The sequence below is a fragment of the Cervus canadensis genome, chromosome 24 (assembly GCF_019320065.1).
Source record: "Cervus canadensis isolate Bull #8, Minnesota chromosome 24, ASM1932006v1, whole genome shotgun sequence".
Classification (NCBI taxonomy): Eukaryota; Metazoa; Chordata; class Mammalia; order Artiodactyla; family Cervidae; genus Cervus; species Cervus canadensis.
In genome coordinates this window covers 20192487-20218910 of record NC_057409.1, presented here as the reverse complement: position 1 = coordinate 20218910, position 26424 = coordinate 20192487, and the positions used below count along the sequence as shown (strand labels likewise).

Sequence of the window (26424 nt, the reverse complement as noted above, 5' to 3'; positions counted from 1 at the left end):
TTTAACAGACTACAGTAGAGCCTGCAGCAAGACTATTAAAATGGAATACGTTCCTCTTCCCATAGATGACAGTACCTTATACTTATCTGCTCTATTCTGCCCCTATTCCCTTAAATTAAGAATGGGAGAAATACTACCATTTTCATAACAGAAGATAAGAATAGAAAAAAAAAAAGATATACTAGTCTATCATTTTAAAAAGATTTACAACTTATTTTTTGCCATATTTCACCATTGTTTGAAATGAGTATACTATGATACCATACTAATATTAAAATGTAATTCTGTTCAAGTTCAAAGTGATTACAACTTCTCAGCCTATTTCAATAACATTTTTAAGAGAACTTTTCAAGTTTGCCACATAGCTATAGATTTTCAAGGTAATGAAATAATGTCAATTACATAATTATAAATGTGGTACAGTATCTATAATTTTAAATACAAGAAAAGTACTAGTATGAAAAAAGTTACAGAATATTTAGTGTGAAACTGACTTCAAGTTAATCCACCAGAAGCAATTTTCCTTTAATACAATTTCCACTAACTCTGTAACATGAGGAAATAATTGAGGAAATGGTTTTCTTTAAAACAAAGCAAAACAAAACCTTAAAATGGTGAAGCGTTCCATTATACTAAAACTACCAACCCACCAAAATAAAAGGAATCATTTATATACAATACAGCTAAGAAATAGATCTGATTATAGGAGGAAGACTGGAAAAGCATTAGGTCAATGAAGTTTTGAATGAAAGAGTCAATAGACTATTCTAATGATTTATGAAATCCACATGGATGTGCCCAAAGGCTACGACCTTCTGGAAGCATTGGCAACTGGACAGGAAGGGTTACACCGGGTCAGCAAAGCACTGAACAGCTCAGATGACCAATCAAAAATCTGAAGGACAAAAACTGCACAATGCTAACTTCCGCCAGCAAGAGAAGCTTTGAGCTTTTTCACACACCTAACAGAGGAAAAACTAAACTAAACAAAAAATTGTGCATGACTTCCTACAGTTCCCAATTGGCCTCTCTGATTTCCTCTCCATTCATTCAAGTGGATACCTCACTGAAGGATTCTGATGGAACAACTGAGAAACATTATCCATAAACAGACCACCAGCTCTATTCCAACCGAATAACGCCATGGAAATGGATTGGTTAAAGCCTGACCTAAACTGTCAATAAGGAATCTTCCTACGATGCAGGAAATAAGGGTTGGATCCCTAGGTCAGGAAGATCCCTTCAAGAAGGAAATGGCAACCCACTCCAGTATTCTTGCCTGGAAAATCCCAAGGACAGAGGAACCTGGCGGGCTACAGTCTTGGTGGTGATGTAGTCAGTCCTTAAATCATGTACAACTCTGTGACCCCATGCACTGTAGCCCAGCTGGCTCCTCTGTCCATGGGATTTCCGAGGCAAGAATACTGGAGTGGGTTACCATTTCCTTCGGGGGCTCTTCCCCACCCACGGATTGAACCTGGATCTTCTTATTGCAGGCAGATTCTTGACTAACTGAGCCACCAGAGGCTACAGTCTATGGGGTTGCGAAAAAGAGTGGGACAGGACTTAGTGACTAAACAGCATATTGTCAGGCGGGGAGGGGTGCTTCCAACAGCTGACCTTAAAGTGAAGGAATCAGCAGGTAACTTACATGCTTCAGTCAGTTCAGTCATGTCCGATTCATTGTGACCCCATGGACTGCAGCATGTCAGGCTTCCCTGTCCATCACCAACTCCTGGAAGCTTGCTCAGACTTATGACCATGGAGTCAGTGATGCCATCCAATCATTTCATCCTCTGTCATCCCCTTCTGCTCCTGCCCTCAATCCTTCCCAGCATCAGGGTCTTTTCAAATGAGTCAGCTCTCCACATCAGGTGGCCAAAGTATTGGAGCTTCAGCATCAATCCTTCCAATGAATATTCAGGACTGATTTCCCTTAGGACTGACTGGTTTGATCTCCTTGCAGTCCAAGGAATTCTCAAGAGTCTTCTCCAACTTACATCCTTACATAAATTTTATTTTTAAAAGAGGAGGGGGGAGAGGAGCCAAACTGAGTTTAGAGAAGGTTCCAAAAACTTAGACTGGTATAGTCAGGAAGGTTTGTCTTAAGGTCTGTTAAAACCTGAAAATGCTCCATCCAAATAAGAAAGGTTGAAATCAGTCCTGAATTAAATCAAAACAGAGATTCAGAAGGTAGAATGGGACAGAACATTCTAATGTGCTTCATTACAACCACAACAACAGCTTTTCCAGAAAGAACCCTCATTACAACTGACCCATTAAAGAATATCTGTCATTTTCTACAAAATATCGCTATGTTTAGAGCTGCAAAAGAGGTTAGAATAATTTAGTACAAAATTCTCAAGTTACTGAAAAGGAAATAGGTCCAGAGAAATTAAGCGACTTTCTCGAGGTCACCTGGCTTAGGAAGGACACAGGCTGTGTTACAACCCAAGATCTCTGGTTCCCAGAAACTGTTTTTTCCATTGTATCATTCAAGATGGAGTTAAATTATTTTCCAGGAATTTTGATAAACAAACAACAACAAAAAAAAAAAAACAGGGAGAAGGGAGGGAAGTATTCCCTTTTGAATTCCAAGTCTCTTACTCTAAGACAATTTTGAAGATAGTGTTTATTTGGGGGTGGGGGGTAATCAGATAAATAACTACAATATGTGAAATGTTTATGGATTTATTTTTAAAATAAAATGCTACCCAAACATTGGTAGAAATTATGAAATGCTCAAAGTTTTTTGGAACAGAGAAGCTTGCTCCCACCTGCTCAGACACAGTATTGGGGCACAGAATTACTCAGGGGGCACAGAATTACTTCCTTACATTTTCACCTGTGATGTTTCAATCAACACCTAAGGAAAAATGCTGCCTTTGGGGCTTATTCAGCGACTGCAACAGTGATTGCCGGCTGCTGAGAAAAACTTATTTGAGAGCCATGGAGAGAAGAAAATACTTCCATGGAATTTCTCTGTTACTTTCCCTCTTTACTGTAGAAAAGACAAATGTGAACAAATTTCCAATCTCATCTGGTTATACAGCGCACAAAAGTTTGGTTATGTTGAGGGAGAGCAACACAAATTTAGCAAGCTTTCAAAATCAGTTCGTCCAGTCTGTCTGATGAGCTGTCACTAGAGGGGAAAAAAAATCGTTTTTTTAGAAGCAAGCCGCATTACCTCCAAGCTCAGTAAGGAACCCTATCCAAGCCCTTATAATGAATCTCTAGATTCTCACGACTGGCAAAGATACATCAGATGTTTTCATTTCACCGGGAACTCCCGAGGGCCTAGGATGGTCGGTTTTTGTTGATCTTACCTAGCTTCCTGCTTTGCAAACTGCAAGCACTCAGTAAAGTGTTAACTCCAAGGCAAATTCAAGCCAAATGTGTTTTCCGAATGATCCCCACACGGTGCCTGCCACAGCACTTGTATTTTCTACTCCAATGTTTTGTTTTGTTTTTCTCTCCTCCCTCCCAATAGTAAGAGAAATAAATGTAAAACTCCTGAGCCAACCCAATCAATTCTAAGCCACGTGCTGTAGCTTCCTGGGAAGGTGAAGGAACAGGAACGTGGCGTAGTAGTAAACCGTAGTAAAGAGAGGAGGGAAACAAAATGGGGCACGTCACATGGTCACGGCCTGGATTTTTCTCAATTAAATATAAGAGGAAGTGTGCGTTTCCGGCCTCTGTCAGTGGGCTGGTTGGACTTTCTCATTCTTAGGATTCTGGTCTGGATGCACACTAACAGGGCCGAGTGCACAACATCCTCCGGGAAGGGGGTGGAGGGGGCGTGTGTTTGGCTCGGTTCTCGCGGCCCCAGAGGGAAGGGGTGGCGGGAGAGGGGTAGGCTACAGCCCGGATGCCTGGCCCGCCGCCCACGCCGGACCCCAACCAAGGCCCCCAGTCGACCCCCTACACCCGAGGCCCCTCCCCACCGCTGCTGCAGCACAGCCTGCGCTCGCGCTGATTGGCTCTGGCGGAGGCCAATCAGCGCCCGGCTGCCCCGCCCACTCGGGGCCAGTCTCTGCCCCGCTCTGCTGGGGCCAAGGGCTCGGCCGCCGCCGCCGCCACCGCCCACCACGCGCCGCGCGCGGAATGGGGTCCCGCCGCCCCCGCGCCCTCGGGCGACCGGCGACGGACCGGGTGGGAGTCTGAGGGTAGCCTCCGCCTCGATACTAACCCCTCCAACCCCGGGCCAAAAGGGCTTGTAGGAGGGTGGGGGAGCCAAGTGCCAAATAAATAAGAGAGGCATGCAAGAAGCAAAGGTGACCGTGGAGATGAGAAAGTGCCAGACAAAAAGGCCACACAGCGAGGTGACAGGAGGGAGGAACGGGGAAGGAGAGATGGGAGGCAGACTTGGAGGTAGGAGTCCTGGAAATCACAGCTAGGAAATGCAGTGGAAGGAAGAAAAATGGACTTTTTTCCCAAGGGGACAGAACAAAATGACCCCCCCCCCCAAAAAAAAGGAACCTAAAATAGATGGCAGGAGTCTATGTCTTTGCCAAAGCCTGCTCTACCTGCCCAGCAGCAGTTTCCAAACAAAACAAACTTGTAAACGCTGGTTGAAGATAGCTGGCTGCTGTGCCCTTTCTGCCCTGCTTTCGGGGCTCTCCATTAACTCTGGGGAGAGTAGGCCACAAGTACTGCGAAATTCTGAAATGGAGCCAAAGAGAGAGAAGAGAGAGAAAAAAACAGACAATGGCAGGAACATTAAATAAGAGGTGGGAGACAAGGGGGATGGGAGAGGAGGGTACCGGAAAAAAAATCCAGCAGGTTAGAACCCAGAGGAGACATGGATGGACGAGAGTGGAGAAGGGAAACAGAAAAGGTGATCAGACAGAAGGTGAATCAAGGGCAACCAACACTCCTGGGCACCTGCGCTAAATGCCTCGGAAACATTCTCCTGTAACAGACGGTGGAAAACAGTCAACAAGCCGAGACGTTTAAAATGAGTTAAGAGAAAGAGCACACACACATCTCCAAGACCCTCATTCCTTTTCCTTTTTTAGGTTTTACCTGAGAAATAAGAAAGACAGGCAAAGATAGCAATTGCTGAGAAGTTAGGAAAATGTTTTCACAAAGTAACATACTCCTTCCCAGGCAAAGGGGTTTGCCACAGACAGGCTTGATTTCTTTTTGTTTCATATGATAATTATCTATTAAATTACATCTTTAAAGGCAACAGGGCAAAGGCAAACAAGCAGAATTCAGGATGTATATGTGCCAAGTAGCATTTGGTGCCTCACTTAAAACACACACACCCCCTCACCTCTCTCCATTTACGTCTTACAAATACACATTGTAGAATTTTTCTGGCATGGTGCTGTCCATTGCTGGTCTATTGCTGCTTCAGAATTATTAAGGAATGACTATATGGTTGTTCCAGAATACTATATTTTCTCTCAGAAAGTTAAGACTAGAAGATTGTTTTGTTTGGGTTGCTTTGTTTTTAATGTATCCTCAATACAAGGAGGATTTTATTTTAAAGCCATTTTGAAAAATGAAAACTTTATTTGGTCAACTTCCTTCAAAGCAAAATATTATTTATTCTACTTTCAAAAACAAAAAACCCTGATCAAATTAAGAAAACAGGTGAGTTGTTTCTTAGCTGCTTCTTTCTTCTTTAAAACCAAAATCTTGGTTCTGCTGGAATTTTTTTTTCCCCTTTCAAATTCCCATTCCTTTATAAATGAGAAACTTTGCAACACAAACAGCTAAAGTGTTAGAGGGATCCACATGTCCCAAAACATCATTTGAAACAACCAAAATTTTTACTGTTGATGCACACAATTAAATCTCTCTTACAGAGAAGGAATCATGAAAATAAATCTAAATACTAATCAAATAAATGTTTTGCATAATATCCCCTAAAATCTTAGTTTGAATGTTTGTATGCCTGTGCCTTGTTCCAGACAAACAGCAAATGATATGGGTCAAATATTAGAATCAATAGGAATAGGAACCCCAAATACACATGAATTTCTTATGGATGGGCACATATTAAGAAGAATAATGTAAAAGCACATTTGATGAAACATATATAAAAAGGTTATCACAAGATAATGTTTGTCAGAATAAAGTGTTTCCAAATGCTGGAAACGTCTACATTGCCAACTCATCACATTATTTGCAAACTATACTCCTCTCCTCTTCCCACAATTATGACCACCAGAAAAAAGCTCAACAGAATGAAGGGCAGGCTAATTTCCTATTAGAAATGTTTTTCATTTTCAGTACAGCCTTAGCCACAGAAGACCCGAAGCCAACTTTCAACATTAATGAGGCATCCACTCTAGAACTTAAAAAGCAAACAGTAAATATCCTACAAAGGAAGAGGACAAGGTTTAGCCCTTACATTCAATGCAGATGAAAACCAAACTCTTCCATCTCCCTGTCTGAATATTTCTTTTCAACATAAATATGTTAAGCAATTTTACAGAAGATGTACAGTAGCCCCCATATGATCTATGTGGGGGTCTCTGAACAGGCCTTAGCAAGAACAGACAACTGTAAGGCTGACACGGTGGGATGAATTTTCATAACTCTTAACTCAATAATGGGTCCCAGATGCAGGCAGACTTCACTGTGTAAAAGCAGCCATGCCTGTGAGGTGATGGGTCCATGTGTGGGTAATATTTCATAAATCTTCATTCAGAAACAAAATGTCACCAATAATTACTTTCTAAAGAGAGTCATAGACAGACAGCTATTTCTCTAAATCTGTAAGCCTAAAGCAAGCTCTTACTTCTGAATCTTTTTAGGGCAACAGGAATAAAAATTGATGTTTCCCACTGCTACTTATGTTGCCTTGGTATTGTGAAATCACAGAACTAAAGTACACAGGGCAACTTGATAAGATCACCCTTAAGAGTTCTGAGAAATTACCTTGAAATGAAGGGCTTAGCCCCTGGATTAACAAATATTTTTGTAGAACTGTCCCTTCTAGAGACTGACCTAAGTATATAGTCAAAAGAAAACTTCCATAAGGAGATCAAGGTTCTTACAAACGAACTTCACAAACCTCAGAACTGGTATTAACAGGGTATATGTCTTGGAAATACTAAAGTACTTCACTTGGGAAACTCAAGGGGGAAAGCTCTCTGGAGTGGCTGCTTCTATAGATTTATCTGACCATCAGGCACATGTCCCCTCCTGTGCCCAGACCTCTCCCTCCCAGGAGTGCACTCCCTACAGAAGCAGAGGGAGGAGAGGGAAGGGCCCTGGGGCAGAGGCACAGAATTCGAGCACCAGGTTAAAAGCAGTTTTGTCTTCTGACTTTGTTACCATGAAACGCACCTGCTGTGATGTCCAGTTGAGCTACTGGAGGTCCTCTGGCTGCTTCTGGAAAGTGATGCTGGCATAGGCGCTTAGATCCTCGCTGGAGCGGCTGGTGGGGCCGCTCTGACTACTGCCCAGAGGCTGATGAGGGGCCGGGAGTGGAGGAGGCTGCGGTTGAGGTGGGCACTCTTGAGGGCGCTGTTTGAAGTCCTTGACCAAATCCAGGTCTATGTAGTTAAGACCATTCTCCAAACCCCCAGTGGCCCCGCACACTTGGGCCAGCTCCTTGGGGACTCCCCCGAGCTCCCCAGGCCTCAGCCACACGTTCTCGAAGGAAGCAGAGCTGTGGCGTTTGACATCCTCGGCGCTGCTGCTGCTGCCACCAGCACTGCCCCCGACGGCAGCCCCGGCTCCGAAGGGCACCGTGTTGCCCACCCGGGTGGCACTGGGCGTCGAGGAGAAGGTCTCGGAGCTGTGCCGCCTCCTGCACCCTTGCGGGTCGGCACGGATCACTTTGGCACTCTGGTTGCGGTTGGGACTGAGGTTCACCCGCGTGAAGGCGCTCGGGCCCCCCAGCAGGGCCGAGCGGGCCGCCAGCTCCCCTGTTCCTGGAGGAGCAGTGGAGGAAACAGAGGCCGTCGAGGATGAGGAGGGAGCGGCCGCGGTGGCCCTGGGCAGGCTGGCTTCCTCCACAACGACGCCCGTCCGCATGTCGGCGTAGCTGATGGGCGCGACGGGTGAGGTGTCCACGTAGTTCTGCCGGGGACCGCCCATCTGCATGGTCATGTAGTCGCCGCGGCTGCTGGGCACCGCCCTGGTCGGCCTGCACACGCTAGCAGCTCCAGGAGGCGCCGGGCCCACCCTGCCCGGCTGAACCCCCACGCTCTCTTGCCAGGTGGCCCTCCGGCCCGGCCCCAGGTCCATGTTCATATACTCTTCTGTGCCCGTCTCCTCCTCTCTGGGAGCTGGCTGGAGCTGGGATGGACACCTGATGGAAGGCGAGCTGTGGGACGCCACCGGGCCCGATAAGTAGCCAGGCTGATCGCTCCCAAATTCAATATTCACATACTCCCCTGGGCTCTTGGGCTCCGGAGGGAGCAGCAAGGGGGGCGGCGGCTGCTGCTCTCGGGCCCGAGGTAAGGTGCTGGCCTTGGGATCCCCCAGAGACAGCCTCGTGGGCCGAGCCAGGCGGTTGTTGGTCTGGGCAGCTGTGTCCACCTTTCGAGGCAGATGGGCCTGCAGGACCTGATGATGGAGATGCGGGAGGCCGGGCTCGGGCCGAGCCCCACAGTATCCCCCGCCCAGGCTGTCGCTGCTGGTGGACGACGAGGAATCTTCTGCGGCCGCAGTGTAGAGGAGTCGACCGGAACTGGAGGAAAGGCGGAGGTGCTGGTGATGCCGAGGCTCCTCCAGCTCCCCAGGGCGCTGGGTGTGCTTAAAGGACCTTGGCAATGAGTAGTAGGAGAGGACTGGCTTGTGCTGGGGGTCCTCGGGGCCATAGTAGCAGTCGGAGGGGCTGCTGGTGTTGGAGTCCCCGACGGGCGACATGTTCATGTAGTCACCTGTACAAGACAAGAGTTTGCCACTACCGCTCTCCACCGGGAGTTTGGGGTGTGGCAGGGCGTGAGAGTGGTGGCCCCCTACGCCGTTTGCCCAGAGTTTGCCATAGCTGCTCCCAGAAGGGGCGGCGCCGCTGCTGCTGCCGCCGCTGCTGGGCCCACCTCCAATGTCAGGAGAGCAGCTGCCGCTTGGGGACATCATCATGTAGCCGTTGGGGTCCACTCTCTGGGGATGGCGTCTGATGGGGTTGATGATCTGCTGCGGGGCAGACACGCTCTTGGGGCTCATGGGCATGTAGTCCCCACTGCCTTTCCGGCTGCCGGGCACCGGGGCCACCCCTGGGGACATGGGCATGTAGCCATCATCGGTGTGAAGGCTGGAGGTGTCTGGGCGGTGGTGGCCCCCACGCCGCTCCAAGGGGTGCATTTCCAGACCCTCCTCTGGGTAGGAGTGGGTGGGCACGAAGGCAGAGTGCCGGTAGCTGGGTACTCGGCCTCCACTGCCACCTCCTGGTGGGTAGGTGGGCATCATTTCGGTATATTCCTCAATGGAAGCCACAGAGGACTGAGACGGGGTTTTCTGGTGGGAAATGGTAGGCGAGGTGCCTGCAGAGTGAGTCCGCTTTCGGAACCGATTATCCAGATCTGCCACACCGGCTCCTTCTTCTCCTGGCAGGGCTGGGCTTGTGCCCAAGCCGGCAGCTGGCACGTAGCGGTGACCATTGCCACCCCGAGGCAAAATGTAGTGACCATTGGGGGCAGTGAGGGTGGAGGCCCCCTTGCCTCCCATGCAGATGTAGTTGCTTAGCTCCTCCTCACCCCGGGCAGGCGGGGTGTGGCCCAGGGAATCTGGGGTGACGCTGCGGAAAGAACTTCGGAAATCGCAGGGACTGGAGCCATACTCATCGGAGGAGATGAAGCCGCCATCACTGGGGGAGCCAGACACAGAAGCACTAGACCGCCGCGGGAAGAGGCAGTCTGAGGTGGAGCCGTGGCCACTAGTGCTGCTGGAGGACAGGCTGACCGGGCTGGTGGCGGAAGGCGAGCAGCGAGAAGAAGGCATGGGGATGGAGCGGCTGTGGTTGAGAGGCGGGTGCAGCCGGGAGCTGCCTCGATGGCGGTGGGCGTGGGTCCTGTTGGTGCTAGGACTCACAGGACTGCCGTCCACAGAGGCGGGCCGAGACATGGTGCCTTCGCCATCACTGGAGGCACGTACGCGGAAGGAGCCCTGCTTCCCGCCCACCAAGCTGGCCGGGGAGGTGGCCGTGATGCTCTCGGTGCGCGAGCGGCGGGTCAGCCCCACCTGGCTGGGTGGAGGGTTGTTGAGGTGATGCCTCCGCAGCGGCACACTGATGGGGTTGGAGCAGTTGGAGGAAGACTGACTCTTGCTTCGAGGGCGGAACTCATCGCTCATGGCCCGCATGGCCTCCAAGATTGTCTCGTGCATGTTCTGGGCCACCACGGAGTCGTCCACCTGCATCCAGAACTCCCCGGGGCCCGTCACTGCGGAACGGCCCACTTCGATGAAGAAGAAGTTCTCTGAGTGGCCGCAGCGCCTGATGTTCATCAGCTGCAGCACCACGGCCGCCGCCTCCGAGTTCAGCTTCACGAAGCTGATGGTCTTGCTGGTCAGGCAGAGGCGGTAGATGCCAATCAGGTTCTTTGTCTGACCCAGGCCCTTGGGTTTCAGGATCACCTGCCAGACCTCCTTGAAGGCGGGCCCTGGGGGCACATCCCCGTAGCTCAAGTCCTCCCCGGCCTCTCCGAGGCCAGAGCTGCCACTGCAGCTGCCCCCGCCGCCTCCGGCCCCAGGCGCCGCGGCCCCGTCGTGGTGGCCCTTGGCACGGTTGTGCAGCTGCAGGAGGGCCTGGTACCAGCTGTCCTGCTCGGCCTCGCTGTCTGCCGCGATGGCAAAGTGCTCGTCCCGGGTGTAGAGGGCCACCAGGTGCTTGTTCTTGGAGTCCGCCCGCTTGTTGATGTTGAAGCAGCTCTCCAGGGGGATCGAGCGTTTGGGGGCGCTCGACTTGTGCCGCCACTTCTTCTCGTTCTCGTAGTACTCGAGGCGCGCCGGGCCCCCAGCCTCGCTGGCCGCCCGCAGCACGAAGAATCGCTTGTGCATGCTCTTGGGTTTGCGCAGGTAGCCCACCTTGCGCACGTCCGAGAAGCCGTCCGTCTCCGGAGGGCTCGCCATGCTGCCGAGCAGAGGGAGGCGCCGAAAAACAACCGGGTGGGGGGCGGAGGCTCCTAGCCGCGGCCCCGCACATGCAAACAGGGCTGGAGGCGGCAGAAACCCCGACTCCGAAATCCACGCCGCCCTCTGCGCCGGGGAGGGGCGGTCGAGGGAGGACGCAGCAGCTGCGCCAAGGAGATAGCCCCGACCCGAGTTTACTGGCGTTTCATGCCCTGGGGGGGAGGCAACGCGTCCGGCGCGAGTGCAGCCCGGATCCCCCGAGAGCCAAGTCTCCTCTCAGCCGCCGCGATCGGGAAGAAGCTAAGATGCATCTCTCGCCGCCGGGGCCAGAGTCCGGCGCTGGCAGGCGGCGGCCCGGGCGGGCGGGCGAGGTTGGGGTGGTGGTGGGGGGTGGGGGGGTCTTCGCCTGGCCCCTCCAGGCGCGCGCGCGCGCCTTCCCTCCGGAGTTCCTCTCTGGAAGTAGCGATTCCCGAGGCAAATTAAATATCCTTGGGCAGGGGGAGGCGAGCTGCCAAGTCCCAACGTTGCACGGGGTTCTCCCTCCTCCTCCTTCGCCTCTTCCTCCGCCTCCTCCCACCCCCCGACCGTCCCCGCCGCCACCAGCCGCCCAAATACCAGTTCAATCGCGGAGACCGCGGCGCTGCGGCTGTTGCTGTTGCTGCCGCAGCCCGCGGACGCGTCCTCTGTAGCCCCCGATCGGGCCCATGTCGGCGGGCGGAGAAAGTGGCTTTTCCACGCGAAACGCGACTAGGCAGCCGGGGAAGCTGGGGGCGCGCCGAAGGGACAGGCTCATCCCTGCCCCTCGCTCCAGTCGGCCGGGGAGGAGGGGAGGGGATGAGGGCGGGAGGCGAAGGTGGGGGGGGGGTCGGGGGTGCGAGGGGGAGGCTGGGGAAGGAGTCGGGGGAAGACGCCTCTTCCCCGGGAGGCGCTGCCGCTACTTATCCCCTCCTCCCTCCTCCTCCTCCGAGAGTTGTCGAGAGCCCCAACCAAAACAAGCGGCGGCGTCTGGCTCTGCGCGCCGACCGCGCCGCCGTCTCACTCGGGAGGAGAAAAAAACACGTGACGGAGCCTCCGCGCTCCGCAGCCCGGCCGCCGCCGCCGCCGCCGGGAGGCTCCCGCCCGGGTCTCTACATTCCCGGCCGAGCCCGCCCCGCGCCCGCCCCTCTCCGCCCCCCGGCTGTGCCGCAGAGGCGCCGGCGCCCGGCCTCGGCACCACGCTCGGGCAGCGCCCCTACGCGGTCGGCCGCCCGGGCTCAGAGCCGGCCTCCTCGCGCGCCACCCAGGGCGCCCCAGGCCCGCAGGAATCCCCGCCGCGGGCGGGGGTGTTTGGGTGTCTCCCCGAAAGCACGAGGGGAGTCTGGGAAAACGGGGGAGGGGGGCGAACCCGGGAAGACGCAGGAGTGAGGGTGGGGGGCGACGGGGGGGCACTGCGGCTACTGGGCCCTGCGTGGGAGGGCCCGGGTAGGGGGGGACTCGAGAGCTGGGCTGGATCTTACCTAACAGGTAAGATGCAGCCCCTCTGGAGAGTGTTTCTTCCCTCCCTGGAAATCTAAAAGCTGGATTTCAGTTGCAGTGTGATAGGCCATGGTGAGATCTGTATTTTCGTGAGGTTTTACTAAAGGACTTCTGGGCCAGCCTTTCACCTTGGAATCCCCGAATTTGCTGCAGTGAAGTACCACGACAGAACAGAGGGACGCCCAAGGGCAACGACTGGGGGAGGGAAGGAGGAGGTTATGGTCACTCCCAAACTAGAAGAGGGAGCCCGGGGAAGTGTCGTGTGTCCGGAGTGGTGGGGTTAGCTGCTGATCCATTAGGGAGAGACTGTAAATATCACAGCTTCTCCCCACCCCATCCCACTCCCGTCTCATCCTAGCGTGCGGTCGGGGAGTCACACCTTGGGAGTGAAGGCTTGGGGAGAAAATGAGACTCCCCTTATCACATTCCGAAACCTATTTGTGATTTTTTAAAAAAAAGAAATGTCAGGGACCTACAGAGGGTTCGTAAGGCCAAAACACTACTGGGTAAACATTGGCCGAAGTGTCTGTTTCACACACAGCTTCCACACCCATCGAATCACCCCATAAAATTTTTACCCTTGACTACAAGGATAATCGGGAGAAAACAAGGACGGTGCCAGCTGAGCTGTACAGGAAAATGGGTGTTTCGTGGGTAGCATACGTCAGTAGCTTGGGTCTACCTGCGGAGACTCTTAGGCTGTTAGCTTGCGGTATCAATCATCACAAGCAAACGCTCCCCAAAGTTTTTTGTTTGTTAAGGTGATCTACAGATCTTTAAGGACCCTTTTAAAAATGACTCCTCATCTCTTTGACGTTATCTTATTTTACCACCCCAGTCCTGACCCGTTTGGGAGTCTCCACCACCCCTCCGCGCAGGAGACCCTCCCCTGTCGCCAGCTCTCAAGCACTGCCCGATGCTCGCGGCAGTGGAGGCGCTGGGCATGCGCTGGGCAGGACCCGCTGGGCTGCGGAGGAGCCAGCCTGGGCCTAATACCGGGCTGAGGGGCGGGGAGAGTTTCTTAGGGTAGCCTGCTGATTGGTGGGGCTGCCTGTCTTTCAAACCTTGCACTGCAGGAGGGGAGGTGGGGAGAGAGGGTAAGGGTACCAAGGTAGGTTGCAAAGCGTAGTAAAAAAAAAAAAAAAGAAAGAAAGAAAAAAGAACCAAAGGCGCCATTCAGCAGCGTGTGAGATACGTGAACTGGGGTACCCGGTATCTGTGGAGGAGCTACACCCCACCAAAGCCTGGGAGCTTTTCATTTCTTCCCTCACCTTCTTATTCCCTGCCATCATGCAGCCTCAACTGAGCCTCGTTCATCTGTAATTTGTGTACACGCTGTTGAATTGAAAGCCCGCCCTTCTCTCCCTCTGACAGCTTGGTGATGTGGGCACACGTGCCCACAACAGCAAAGCTATAAATAGCAAATGTAATCCGGTAACTAGGCGGCAATGACAGTGACCGGGATTCTGGGGGGAAAGCGTGTTTTATGGCGAGTACAAGAAGGGAATGCGAATAGGAAAGTCTGAAGTTAGTAGTAAAGTAATTGTGGGGTTTTACCCTTGGAGAGAGAGGGGGGGAGGGGAGGTAAAAGTGTTGTTTACTAGTAATAATGTAATCTAAGGCCAAAGGGCTTTTTACAGGTTTGATGTTTAGCGCAGGGTGGGGGTGGAGAATATTTCACGTTTTGTAGGAAAAATAATCCAAACCCATTTACTTTAGAAATGATGCTCCTCTTCAAAAATAAAGCTAAATGAAGGTAGTATATACCTCTATGGGAAACAAAATACTCTTTTCTAGGAGAAAGAGGGATCTGAAAGATCAACCTAATTTGAAAATATTTTAGAAAAATTTTCACAGAAAGGTTAGAATTTTGATCACACAAAAATGTTATTTTTTTTTATTATAAAAGCTTTTAAAAAAAAAAAACTCTGTGGGAAAGGATCTCTGCTTTAAAAGCCCAACTTCAGTGGCTAATATATTCATTAGAAATCATGAAATAACTCAGATTGCTGACATTTTTTTCCCAAATCAGTGGATTTCCCATCATAGATAATCACTGATGGTAAGATATTCTTGTCCTTTCTTCCTACTTGCTGATTTTTTACTACCAATGTTAAAGGTGCTTAATAGTTAATTACAATTATACTATAGTAATTCATATTTCTTTACTTTCTTCTTTTATTAATGGGTTGAGCTAACTCTGGAAATGCATATATGGTTTATATACAGAATAGAAAGGATGCTTTTGTGGAAACTAACTGAAGTAATTTTGAGCAGGTACAAGTATTATCCTGCCAGCCTATGCTAAATTAGTCTTGTGGTGTACTACAATGAAATATACTGTATGAAAAATTGACTCCCAACTGAAAATTCTCAGAAACCAAAACAGCATCGTTACCAAACACTAATCTGTTGCTCAATGCTGCCATCTATAGGACACTTAGAGATGACTTGCATAAGAGGCTAGAGTGGGACAGTATTAGTCTCTCAGTTATGTCTAGAGACATGCGACCCCATGGATTCTAGCCGGCCAGGCTCCTCCATCTATGGAATTTCCCGAGCAAACATACTGGAGTGGGTTGCCATTTCCTCCTCCAGGGGACCTTCCTGACCCAGGGATCGAACCCACAACATACAGAAGTATAAGTTACTGGCAAAAATAACCAAAATGAGAATTGAGTTGGCTGAAGGGTCAACTAACCATTTGAAAATTAGAAAGTATTTCTTATATCAAAGTGATGCTTTACTTCAGTGAAATAGATTGCAGCTGGAGGAGCTGTTTAAATATTACCAACTCTAGAATTAGTTTTGACCATTTAGAATGATCCTTGGAGGAAAATAAAATTGTATAGATTTTCTAACTTTAGTAGTTTTTTTAAAGTTTAAGATTGCTCTCAGTAGTAAGCAATATTTGAATGCCTACTCTTCAAGACAGTATGAAAAGTATAAAAAGAAGCAGCTTTTAACAGTTTTGGTGGGGTAATAAGAGAGATACAAATTAAAGATAATTGATAACTAAAGTGTGTGTGCACCTGCATGCATGCACGTGCATGCATGCGCATGCTAAGTCACTTCAGTCATGTCTGACTCTTTGGGACCTATGGACTGTAACCCACCAGGGTCCTCTGTCTGTGGCATTCTCCAGGCAGGAATACTAGAATGGGTTACCATGTCATCCTTCAGAGGAACTTCCCAACCCAGGGACCAAATCCTCATCTCTTACATCTCCTGCATTGGCAGGCAGGTTATTTACCACTAGCATTAAATGTCAAATAAGTGGTATTTACTTAGAGCAGGTGGAGATTATGCTAGGTAAAATAACTAAAGAAATATTTTGGAGGAAAGGAGCCTTAAGCTTGAATCTGAAGGGTGGATATAATTCATAAGTGATTGGTAATTTTTTTCCCCCACTCAGGCATTTTGGAGTACTTCCTTGGGTTAGGTGTTAGGCTGGCCACAGAAGATCTAAATACCCTAAGAGGATCCTGCCCACAAGAAGCTTGCAGTGAAGAGAGACAAACGAATACAGTTCAAGGTACTGGGGTCTCAGGCCCCTGTGATCTACAGAGCGCCGTGATCTCAGGTGAGATTCCATAAAAACCAACTGCCTTCTCATTTTAAAAGTCATAAGTCACAGAGTCAACTTGGGGCCCTTCAGTTGTCTCTCTCCTTAATAACCTTATTTTCTCTTGTAATCAAAATCTTTCTTCCTTTCCGATTAAAAATGTGAAAGTGAAATTAAAATAGTGAGCTGAAAAATCACATTTAGCTGGAAAATTTGCAAGATCAATGCATCTCAAACCTGAGGATCTTGTTAAAATGCAGTTTCTGATTTAGAAGGTCTAGGGCAGGCTGAGGTCTGCCTTTTTTACATACTCCCAGTGATGCTGATTCTGCTAGGGAGCAGATGTGGGCAGTACACTTTCAGTAGTGAAGTTCTAGGTGATTGATGGTTCATTTAAAGGCACAGTAATATGATGCTGTGAAAGTCAAGCAAGATACTTACATTTTAGGATTGTATGCATACCAAGAACAACAACAACAAAAAAATCTACTTAACTAGGACAATACAGAATGGAGGTTTCTCTCTTTTCAATCCCAAGTATCATATCTTTCTGACAAGTGTGAAGAGTTAATTCTCTCTCACACATTTGTGTTAGTGTTTTCCAAAGTGTGAATATAAATGCACTGTGAGTGCTCAGTCAGGTCCCCAGCTCTTTGTGACGACTGGACTGTAGCCCACAGGCCCCTCTGTCCATGGGATTTTTCAGGCAAGAATACTGGAGTGGATTGCCATTTCCTCCTCCAGGGGACCTTCCCCACTCAGGGATCGAACCCGAGTCCCCTGCACTGCAGACACATTCTTTACCCCTGAGCCATCGGGGAAGCCCCATAGAGAATGTTACTTACAGTAAAATTTGAGAATCACTGGTTTAGGCACACAGGAAAATTAATTAAATACTTTGGGAACAAGATTTCAGAAAGACACTAATACTTTCAAAAGACAATTTTAAGACTTTTTTGGTTTTGATATAAATTAAGCCAGAGATAAGGGGCTTTGCTCAGTGGTAAAGAATTCGCCTGCCAACACTGGAGACAAGGGTTCGATCCCTGCATCAGGAAGTTCCCCTGGAGAAGGAAATGGTAACCCACTCCAGTATTCTTGCCTGAAAACTCCCATGAACAGAGAAGATTGGTTGGGTCACAAACTCAGACACAGCTGAGCACCCAAGCATGCAAGCCAGAAATAAATAGATGGATGAGGTTGAAGGAAAGGGAGGAGGTGAAAACTTCATGCCACTGTTTAATTTTTCCATTTCACAAATTTTACCAATTGGTGATTTTTTTTAGGTTAGTCCTTAATAACTGACACTTATCTAAAAGACTTGCTTTTGCTTTTTAAAACTTGTCTTGATTGCTTTAATGTGTTTTCATTTTCCTCTGCATTCTTGGTCGAGGATTGAGGTTTGGCAATTTGTCGTCTTAGATAATGCCATCAAATCTGTTGATCAGTTAGTTAATCTAAATAAAGAATCCTCAGCTCTTTCTTGTGTTTAAAGAAACATATGTTTTATGCAGAAAAGCACATGCCTAGAAGGGTTTGTAAACTTTATAACACTTCTTGTTGATTTTGCCTTATATTTCATCTTAAAGTTGTTGTGGGTTTTTTGTTTGTTTTTTGGTGCAATGCACTCAGTATAAAATGTGATAACTAAAAATTATCTTCAAAATAATATTTGTTTCTTAACAGGAATTGAAGTAATGATGAATTTCAATGTCTCTGTTAGGTGGCTCGGGTAAAGAACCCACCTGCCAATGCAGGAGTCATGAGAGACATGGGTTTGATCCCTGGATCGGGAAGATCTCCTGGAGGAGGGCTTGGCAACCCACTCCAGTATTCTTGCCTGGAGAATCCCATGGACAGAGGAACCTGACAGGCTGCAGTTCACAGGGTCACAAAGAGTCAGACACAACTGAAGTGACTTAACATCCATGTACCCAGGGCTCTAGAGGTAAAAACTAATAGGTGTTACTAACAAAGAATTGCTGGATCCACATGACCCTCGCTTTTCTCACACTCTCTCCTTAAATGCAAGGTTAAAAACCATCCTTTTTTCTTCTCTCTCTTTTTTTAAAATAGTTCCTCAAACTTCAGACTGGGGCTTGTGACGTCAGGTCCTTCATTTTGAAAAACAAAAACCAGCTGATTAGAAGTTTAGACATATGTGCTATGGGTGGATTAGGAAGATAGGAGTTAATCTGAACTCAGGATGTTTGTAATTACACTTTTACCAGGGGTGTTGCAGGGTTTGGCTCTTCAGATTGGCAGAGGACCACCCACCTCAGAATCACCTGGGTGCTTAACTCAAAGCTTACATATTCCCCAACTACTCCCCACTAGCCCTCTCCCCCACAGGGTCACAAAATTGGATGTTCTGTAGGTCCACGTGCCCTTCCCCATTTCCTACCCCTACTCCTAGGAATTTTATGTGTGCTAAGATTTGAACACTACTCATTAGCTTGCATCTAAACTGTGTATTTTAAATGAGGATATTATGAAATTCCTATGGATTGAACTCCAGTAACTGCTACATTCTGTCAATAGTTTTATTCAGAAATACTCTACCATATTTCTTAAAAACTTTTGACCATGACCTAGAGCAAAAAAGAAAAAAGGACTTCCCTTGTGGTTCAACTGGTAAAGAATCCGCCTGCAATGTGGGAGACTTGGGTTTGATCCCTAGGTTGGGAAGATCCCCTAGAGAAGGGAAAGGCTACCCACTCCAGCATTCTGGCCTGGAGAATTCCATGGACTGTGTAGTCTGTGGGGTTGTAAAGAGTCGAACACGGCTGAGTGACTTTCACTTTCACTTTTCACTTTACAGCAAAAATACATTTGCAGACCTCGTACCTCAAGCCCTGTCCACGGGTACACTTAACCGAAACAAACTTATTCTTACTCTTTGCAATGCACTCAGATCATTCTACTTTCTTTCTGTCCCCCTCTCTTGCTCCCATGGCTATTTTTCTTCCAAAGCTTGCCAAGATCTACTAAATGAATTTCCAAGCACATTCAGGTGTCATGACTTACAGTGTGAAAAGTTTGACTGTTAGCCTTCTGGTGTCTGTAATGTAAACTTCTAGACATTTCTTAAAATTTCGAGAGAGGGGAGAGGGGAAGAGAGAGGGATAGAGAAATTTATAGGAAAGATTTCCAAATAATATGTCCTCATTTTTAACAATCCTTTTAAAAAATATTTTCAGATGAAAGTTTACTTCTAGAAATCTACTTCTAGATTTATTAAAGCTTACTGATTTAAAATTTTCCCAATAACAAATAACAGCTTTCCTCTTTATCTTGAATTACTTTTTTATATAAATATTATCTGGCAATTTATTAACCAACAGAGCATATCAAACAACAAACTGTTTTATATCTTTCAGAAAGAAAAAAAACTAAATTTGAGAAGACCGGCACCCACTGAATTTGGACACAATTACAGTGTGCTTTAAGTATTTCCTTGGGGAGGGAACACAACACCTCTACTCAATTAAGAGAAACATTTGTACTGTCCACGTCTTTATTTTTACACCCATCATGCCATGAATTCATAGAGAATGGGCTCCAACAGTTCAACTGTTAGAACTGTTTTTAACTCCTTAACATTGATGCTCACAAAGTGTACTTCTCTGGGTAGAGGAAACTGGTGTTTCATCTGAACCCAAGCCCCTTTCTCTTTGGTTTCCTTCTTCTACTGATCATTTTCCTTCACACATTTCAGGAAGCTATCTCGACTTAGGAGTGCTTCATATGCTTGATATACACATTAATTGTCTTGACCAGAATCTTGCCTTTAACTTGTTTGTTTACAGTGACACCAACAGCATGCTGGGTAATGTAGACCCTCCCCATTTTGCCATGGTAACATCTGTGGGGCATTCCTTTATGAATATTACCCATTCTCTTGATATCTACACCATCACCCTTCTTGTAGATTTTTATGTAGGTAGCAAAGGAACAATTCCAAGTTCTCCAAAAGGCCTAGAGGACGTGTGGAGGGTGCCCCTCCTCTTTCCCTTTCTGCTGGTCATTTTGGTGAATTGCTGGAAGAAGGTGGTTCCAGCCAAAAGGCTGAATTACTTTTAAAGATTAATGGAAAATAATTTAGCACATTCAAAGGACAAATATCAATATCAGCAATCATGTTAAACTGGAAAAATAAGAAACAAAATCGTATGTAAAATAAATCAATACCCAACAATATAATTATGTAAAACTGAAATGATTATATCATTGGTGAAAGTGAAAGTCACCCAGTTGTGTCTGACTCTTTGTGACCCCACAGACTATGCAGTCCATGGAATTCTCCAGGCCAGAATACTGGAGTGGGTAGCCATTTCCTTCTCCAGGGGATCTTCCCAACCCAGGGATCGAACCCAGGTCTCCCGCATTGCAGGCAGATTCTTTACCAGTTAAGCCACATGGGAAGCCCTTTATGTCATTGGTGGACACACAATTTACCAACAAGTAAAAACCATACTCTTGAATATTTATAGAATTACTAACTATACTTAAACACATATATCTGTGAATTGGAAAGCTTTACTATTGTTTCAGTTCTGCAATTTTCTCATCATGATATAAAAGTAAAAAAATCAAGAAAATCCATTATAATTTGTTTTGGGTCAACTGAGAATGGCAGTTGAGCCATCTCATCTTTGCTCAGTGGTGATCTGCCCACTCCCCTCAGAGATCGTGCTTGTTCAGTTCAGTGGCTCAGTCATATCCAACTCTGCGACCCCATGGACCACAGCACACCAGGCCTCCCTGTCCATCACCAACTCCCGGAGCTTACTCAAACTCATGCCCATTGAGTTGGTGATGCCATCCAGCCATCTCATCCTCTGTTGTCCCCTTCTCCTCCCGTCTTCAATCTTTCCCAGCATCAAGGTCTTTTCAAATGAGTCAGCTCCTCACATCAGGTGCCCAAAGTATTGGAGTTTCAGCTCCAGCATCAGTTCTTCCAAAGAATATTCAGGACTGATTTCCTTTAGGATAGACTGGTTGGATCTCCTTGCAGTCCAAGGGACTCTCAAGAGTCTTCTCCAATGCCACAGTTCAAAAGCATCAATTTTTCAGTGCTCAGCTTTCTTTATAGTCCAACTCTCACATCCATACATGACTACTGGAAAAACTATTGCCTTGACTAGATGGACCTTTGTTGGCAAGGTAATGTCTCTGCTTTTTAATATGCTGTCTAGGTTGGTCATAACTTTTCTTCCAGGGAGCAAGTGTCTTTTAATTTCATGGCTGCAGTCACCATCTGCAGTGATTCTGTAGCCCCCTAAAAATAAAGTCAGCCACTGTTTCCACTGTTTCCCCATCTATCTGCCAGGAAGTGATGGGACTGGAGGCCATGATCTTTGTTTTCTGAATGTTGAGCTTTAAGCCAACTTTCTCACTGTCCTCTTTCGCTTTCACCAAGAGTCTCTTCAGTTCTTCTTCACTTTCTGCCATAAGGATGGTGTCATCTGCTTATCTGAGGTTATTGATATTTCTCCTGGCAATCTTGATTCCAGCTTGTGCTTAATCCAGCCCAATGTTTCTCATGATGTACTCCATATATAAGTTAAATAAGCACGATGACAATATCACCGTGCAGTCTTGCTTATGCATATGGACATCTGCACAGATGGCAATGATTCCCACCAAAATTGCTTATTCTCTTTCAGTTTGGCCAAGGTTAATTGTGGTTTATTTGTTGGCAACAAAATTGACAAAAATCTTTTTTTTTTCGCTCCTTAACAGCCTTTTCAATTTCTCTTTTCCTTAATTCCCTTCCTATCACATTTCAACAGACTCTAAAATGAAGCACCCCATGTGGTTCAGCACCATGGAGAGCGTGAGGAAGAGGCACTACCAACATATCCTGGTCATACAGGTGGGGGAAAGATTGCTCCTGAAATAGTTGCTGGACAATTTTCACTTAAAGGACAGTATTGTAATGAAGAAAAGTGGAATCTTGATTCTCTGATATTTGTGAGAAGTTATTTTTCTGGACATTGTGTCAGTTTTTTTCTAAACCTTCTTCATCAAATTCTATGTAATTTAAGACAAGAATACACCCAGAGTAGGTAGAACCAGACACTGCCAGTACAAAACATCTTTTGAAGTTTCATGTTTATGATGTGAGGCCTTTTATGTAAATTTTCAAATTTTTTAACAGTTAGGAGGCTTACCCACCTACCATAGAAGAGAATGAAATCATTCAGAGATACATGAAGTTGAGGATGGGTAATCAGAGGATTGTGTGAAGGCTCCCGTCTTATGTTTCTAGAACTGCCCTGGGAACTTGCAGCTTGTCCTTCAGATCTGTGAACTACCTAGAATCCTTTCAGTAGTTTTCCTCCTCTCCCCTTTTAATTTTCCATAAGCTAGATTCATTTGAGTTTTGTTACTTGCAACTGAATGTGTCCTAGCACCGCAGATATGTAGGATGAGATGGATAAATGAGAAGAAAGGTAATTCTAGGCTAGAAGCAAAACAAGTTTACAGCAAGGAAGCAGGGATATAACCTGGGATTTTCTGGGACAGTGAGAAAATGAGCTTAAGAAAATTGAAGTGGTTTATAAGGAATGTATTTAAATAACTTCTCTGTACTAGAACTGAGCAAGAGTATATTAATCTTTCAGCTCTTCAGAAGGCAGTTGAACAAGAGCTATACAAATTTTGAATGCATGTGCCATTTGACCCAGCAATTCCACTTACAGAAGTGAATTCTGTGGAAATAATTGTTCATGGATATTCATTGAAATTTGTCTTGTCATAGAAAATGACTGAAAACAACGTACATGTCCATCAATAGTGAACTTATTAAATAAGTTATTCCATATTTGAGTGTTGAAATACTGCATAGCCATTAAAGATAATTTAGGAAACTTATTTGTATCACTGTGAAACAATTCTCACGGGAAAAAAAAGTCAAGGTACAAAACTGTATTACAAATGCTCTCATTTGTGTTTTTTAAAAATCACAGGTGTATTTTTGTACATAGACAAACTCTAGAAGGGCAAACAAATCTTAGCAATGGTTTTCTCTGGGAAATGGACTCTGTTTTCCCATATTCTCTTATAGTGCTGGTTTGTTTTTTCAACTACATTCTTGTATTACTACTGGAATTAAACCATGATATTTAATATAACAAGTGTAGAACAAGGAAAACTTTAATAACATGCAACGGTTATCACTTGCTTAGGAATTTCTATATAGCCATTGTTTTAAGCCCTTTAATATGCTTTCTCATTCAGTCCTCACAGCAACCCTATAAGAAAAATGTGTTTCTCAAATTGCACTTGACGTTGCTGCAAATAAGGCTCAAAGAATCTTAATTCAAAGTGCCATAATTCCAAACCCTGGCTCCAGAGCTTTTATCTTTAACCATTCCACCCCTTTGCCTCCATGAGTTGCTCCTGACTTTCCTGTAATACACCCAAGGACAGATTTCTGTGGCTGAAAAGCTAAACTTCCTTGTAGACAGCCTATCAGTGGCATCCAGTAAGGATTTCTTCATAATGACAATAAAACAAAGTAGAACAAGCTTACCCTTCTGTACCAGGAGCTTAGATTTGGGGTAGAGGTTTTCTTAAACTGATAGTTAAAGTAAATGCCACTTTGTAAATTTCTTTAGAGAGCAATGAACGATAATAGTTTCTCCAGCAGTTGGAGCCATTAAATTGTTTAATCTGGGTAATGACAAAGTTGGACTTCGTAGTTAGATCACTCTTGTAGTTTTGGAGGATGGACTTAGAAGAGAAAAGTTTAGAGGCAGAGAGGTAATTGACATGGAAATTTATTAGGCATCTACACAGCACTCACTTTCTTCATCTCCTGCCAAGAGCACCCTGATCCTCTGTGGATTAATTCATAGAAGGTGATTAATTTAAGCCTTCCTTAGAACTGAATTGTCTTGTTCAATTGGCTCTGCCACTTACCATCATTGTAAATGTTGATAACTTATCTAACCTGCCTCATGTCTCAAGTATTAAAAACATGGGAATAATAATGGTTATCTCATTGGGCCATTGTGAGATTTTAAACAGATAGTTCCTGTATTACCAATGCTTTATAAATATTAGTCACCATCATTATTGTTGTCTTAGCCATGTATTTTGAATGGGATTACTCCCACCAGTAATCTCTCTCATCTTTAATCCCTCATCCCTTGCAGAACAGGGCCTACCATGCAGTGGTGAGAATCATAGAAATTTTATCCTTCAAGAAGGGGTAAGAGTTTGCTAGGTCAACTCTCACCTTAACTTACTTTATTTTTCTTAAGTATCACAAGTTACGTTAAATATGTATGCATGTGTGCTAAGTCATTTCAGTCGTGTCTGACTCTTTGCGACACTATGGACCATAGTCCACCAGGCTCCTCTGTCCATGAGATTCTCCAGGCAAGAATACTGACAATCTCCAGGGGATCTTCCCAACCCAGGGATCAAACCCACATCTCTTACATCTCCTGCATTGGCAGGTGGGTTCTTTACCATTAGCTACCACCTGGGAAGGCACAAGTTAAATATATCTCCAGACAAATATGTGTTGAATAACGATGGTTTAAGGGAGCATTCCAGACATGGAGAACTATGTGAACAACGGTGGGAAAGTCATGAAGAAAAGCAGGCGTTCTGTGTGGACTGGAAGAAAAGGAATACACTGCCTGTCTATAAATGAGATCATGCATGTAAGGGATTAATCACCTCGTAATCATCACAGTTCCATTATAAGAAGCAGGGACTATAAACTCTTTGAGGAGAAGAGGGTCCTCTTCATTTGAGAATCACTCATGGCAAGCACTCAGTACCCCATTGTAGAGCTGAATGCTTTTACATTAACCTCGAGGGCCCACACAGCTGACTTTGAAAGCAGATCAAAGAGTTTGGAATTACTTAGCAAATAATAAGGAGTACTTATGATAAACAGGGGAAGTAACATGAGCAGATCTGAAAACAGAATAAAATGGAAATCTTGGGCAAGGTAGGTTAGGTAGAAACCTGTTTCAAAAGATCAAATGAGATAATGAGGGTCCGGGTTAGGTTCATGGTGATAGAAATGAGGAAGAAGGAACATATGTGGAAAAAAAAAGAGAAACAACTCAGAGGTGGGGATATTGGACTTTGAAAACAGCCAGCTGTTTGGAACAATTGTAAGAGAGAAGTCAAAGATGACTGGGATATTGATTCTTAGCAATTGGGAGGATGGTGGTACATCTGACTACTTTTTACATTTTTTTTTAAGAAATGGAAGACTATATTATGCACAGAAAAAGTAGTAGCTGGAAATCAGCATGTTAGTGCCAGTTCCCAGTCCCTCAAGCCCACAAGGGTGACTTAGTTGGCTGATACAAGTTTTGCATAGAATATAGAGAGGAGTCCAGGGCTACAGGCCTCACAAGAAGCGAACAAGCCACCCTCCATCCTTGCCATCCTCCAGGGAGTGAGCAGTTACTGGCAGTCACTCTTGTGTGCTCCTTGATCTATTTGACTGCTCACATGACTAGCTACAGAAACTGCCCAGTGTCAGAAGACAGATCTGTGTACCAGCTGGATACTATGAAACAATTTTCAGAGACTGCTTTGGGCCATGGAGGATGTCCCTTCCAATACCATTTTTTCAAGTGTACTCATTGGATCAGTTTTAAGGAAAACTGGCTTGAAGTTCTTTTCTTTTCTTTGCTCAAACTCTAACCTAATTAATTTTTCTTCTCTTAATCCTTATTCATTATTAATTAGAATTGTTGGTAAGTAACATTGGTTTTTGTCATGAAATTTCTTATCAGTAATTATATAAGCTAATTTCTACAATAAGCATGGTGAAGATTATTTTTATAACTCAAAATAATGGTGTGTTATGAACAATTTCCTAGAATTGCTTTTGGAATCCTTTGTATCTAGTTTGGAGATTCTTTTCTATAATAAGGATCAGCACATCAGATAATACAGTTAATAAACATTTCATCCAGGCTTTTAAAATGCATTGAATATTTTACTGCTTAATTCCTCTAGGTAATGAAGAAATCTTTGAGGAATTTTTATATTGTATTAATTGAAGCATATCAAGGTCTATTGATTCCAAAGACCATAAACTCTACTTACATAACATGAGGCAAAAGTAAAATTTAAAACTTGCGATCTCTATTCCACTTCATTAATTCTTTTTGATGGAGGAAAAGGGTTATTTGAAGAGTTGTCACTAGATTTGTCCCCAGCAAAACTGAAGTGCTTATTGTTATTACTAGTTGAGTTGCTTGTCAGTTGGAAGACTGAATTTTCCAGAAATTCTTCAAAGTGTAACTTTCAAGACTCTGGCT

The 26424-nt window shown here is 46.0% G+C and overlaps 1 protein-coding gene and 1 long non-coding RNA gene across 2 annotated transcripts in view; one reads left to right on the top strand and one right to left on the bottom strand.

Annotated features, from left to right (window-relative positions):
* IRS1 (insulin receptor substrate 1) overlaps positions 1 to 11037 on the bottom strand; it is a 63693-nt gene extending 52656 nt beyond the window's left edge. Inside the window, exon 1 of the mRNA XM_043446095.1 lies at positions 7306 to 11037. Within this exon, the coding sequence (XP_043302030.1) occupies positions 7327 to 11037 (3711 nt within the window). The 3' untranslated portion in view covers positions 7306 to 7326. The remainder of the gene's footprint in view (positions 1 to 7305) is intronic.
* Positions 11038 to 14116: 3079 nt separating this feature from the next.
* LOC122426866 lies at positions 14117 to 24449 on the top strand. The gene is made up of 3 exons (XR_006265254.1): positions 14117 to 14614; positions 15968 to 16135; positions 21913 to 24449. It is a non-coding gene; the product is annotated as an uncharacterized LOC122426866 (long non-coding RNA).
* Positions 24450 to 26424: the final 1975 nt, after the last annotated feature.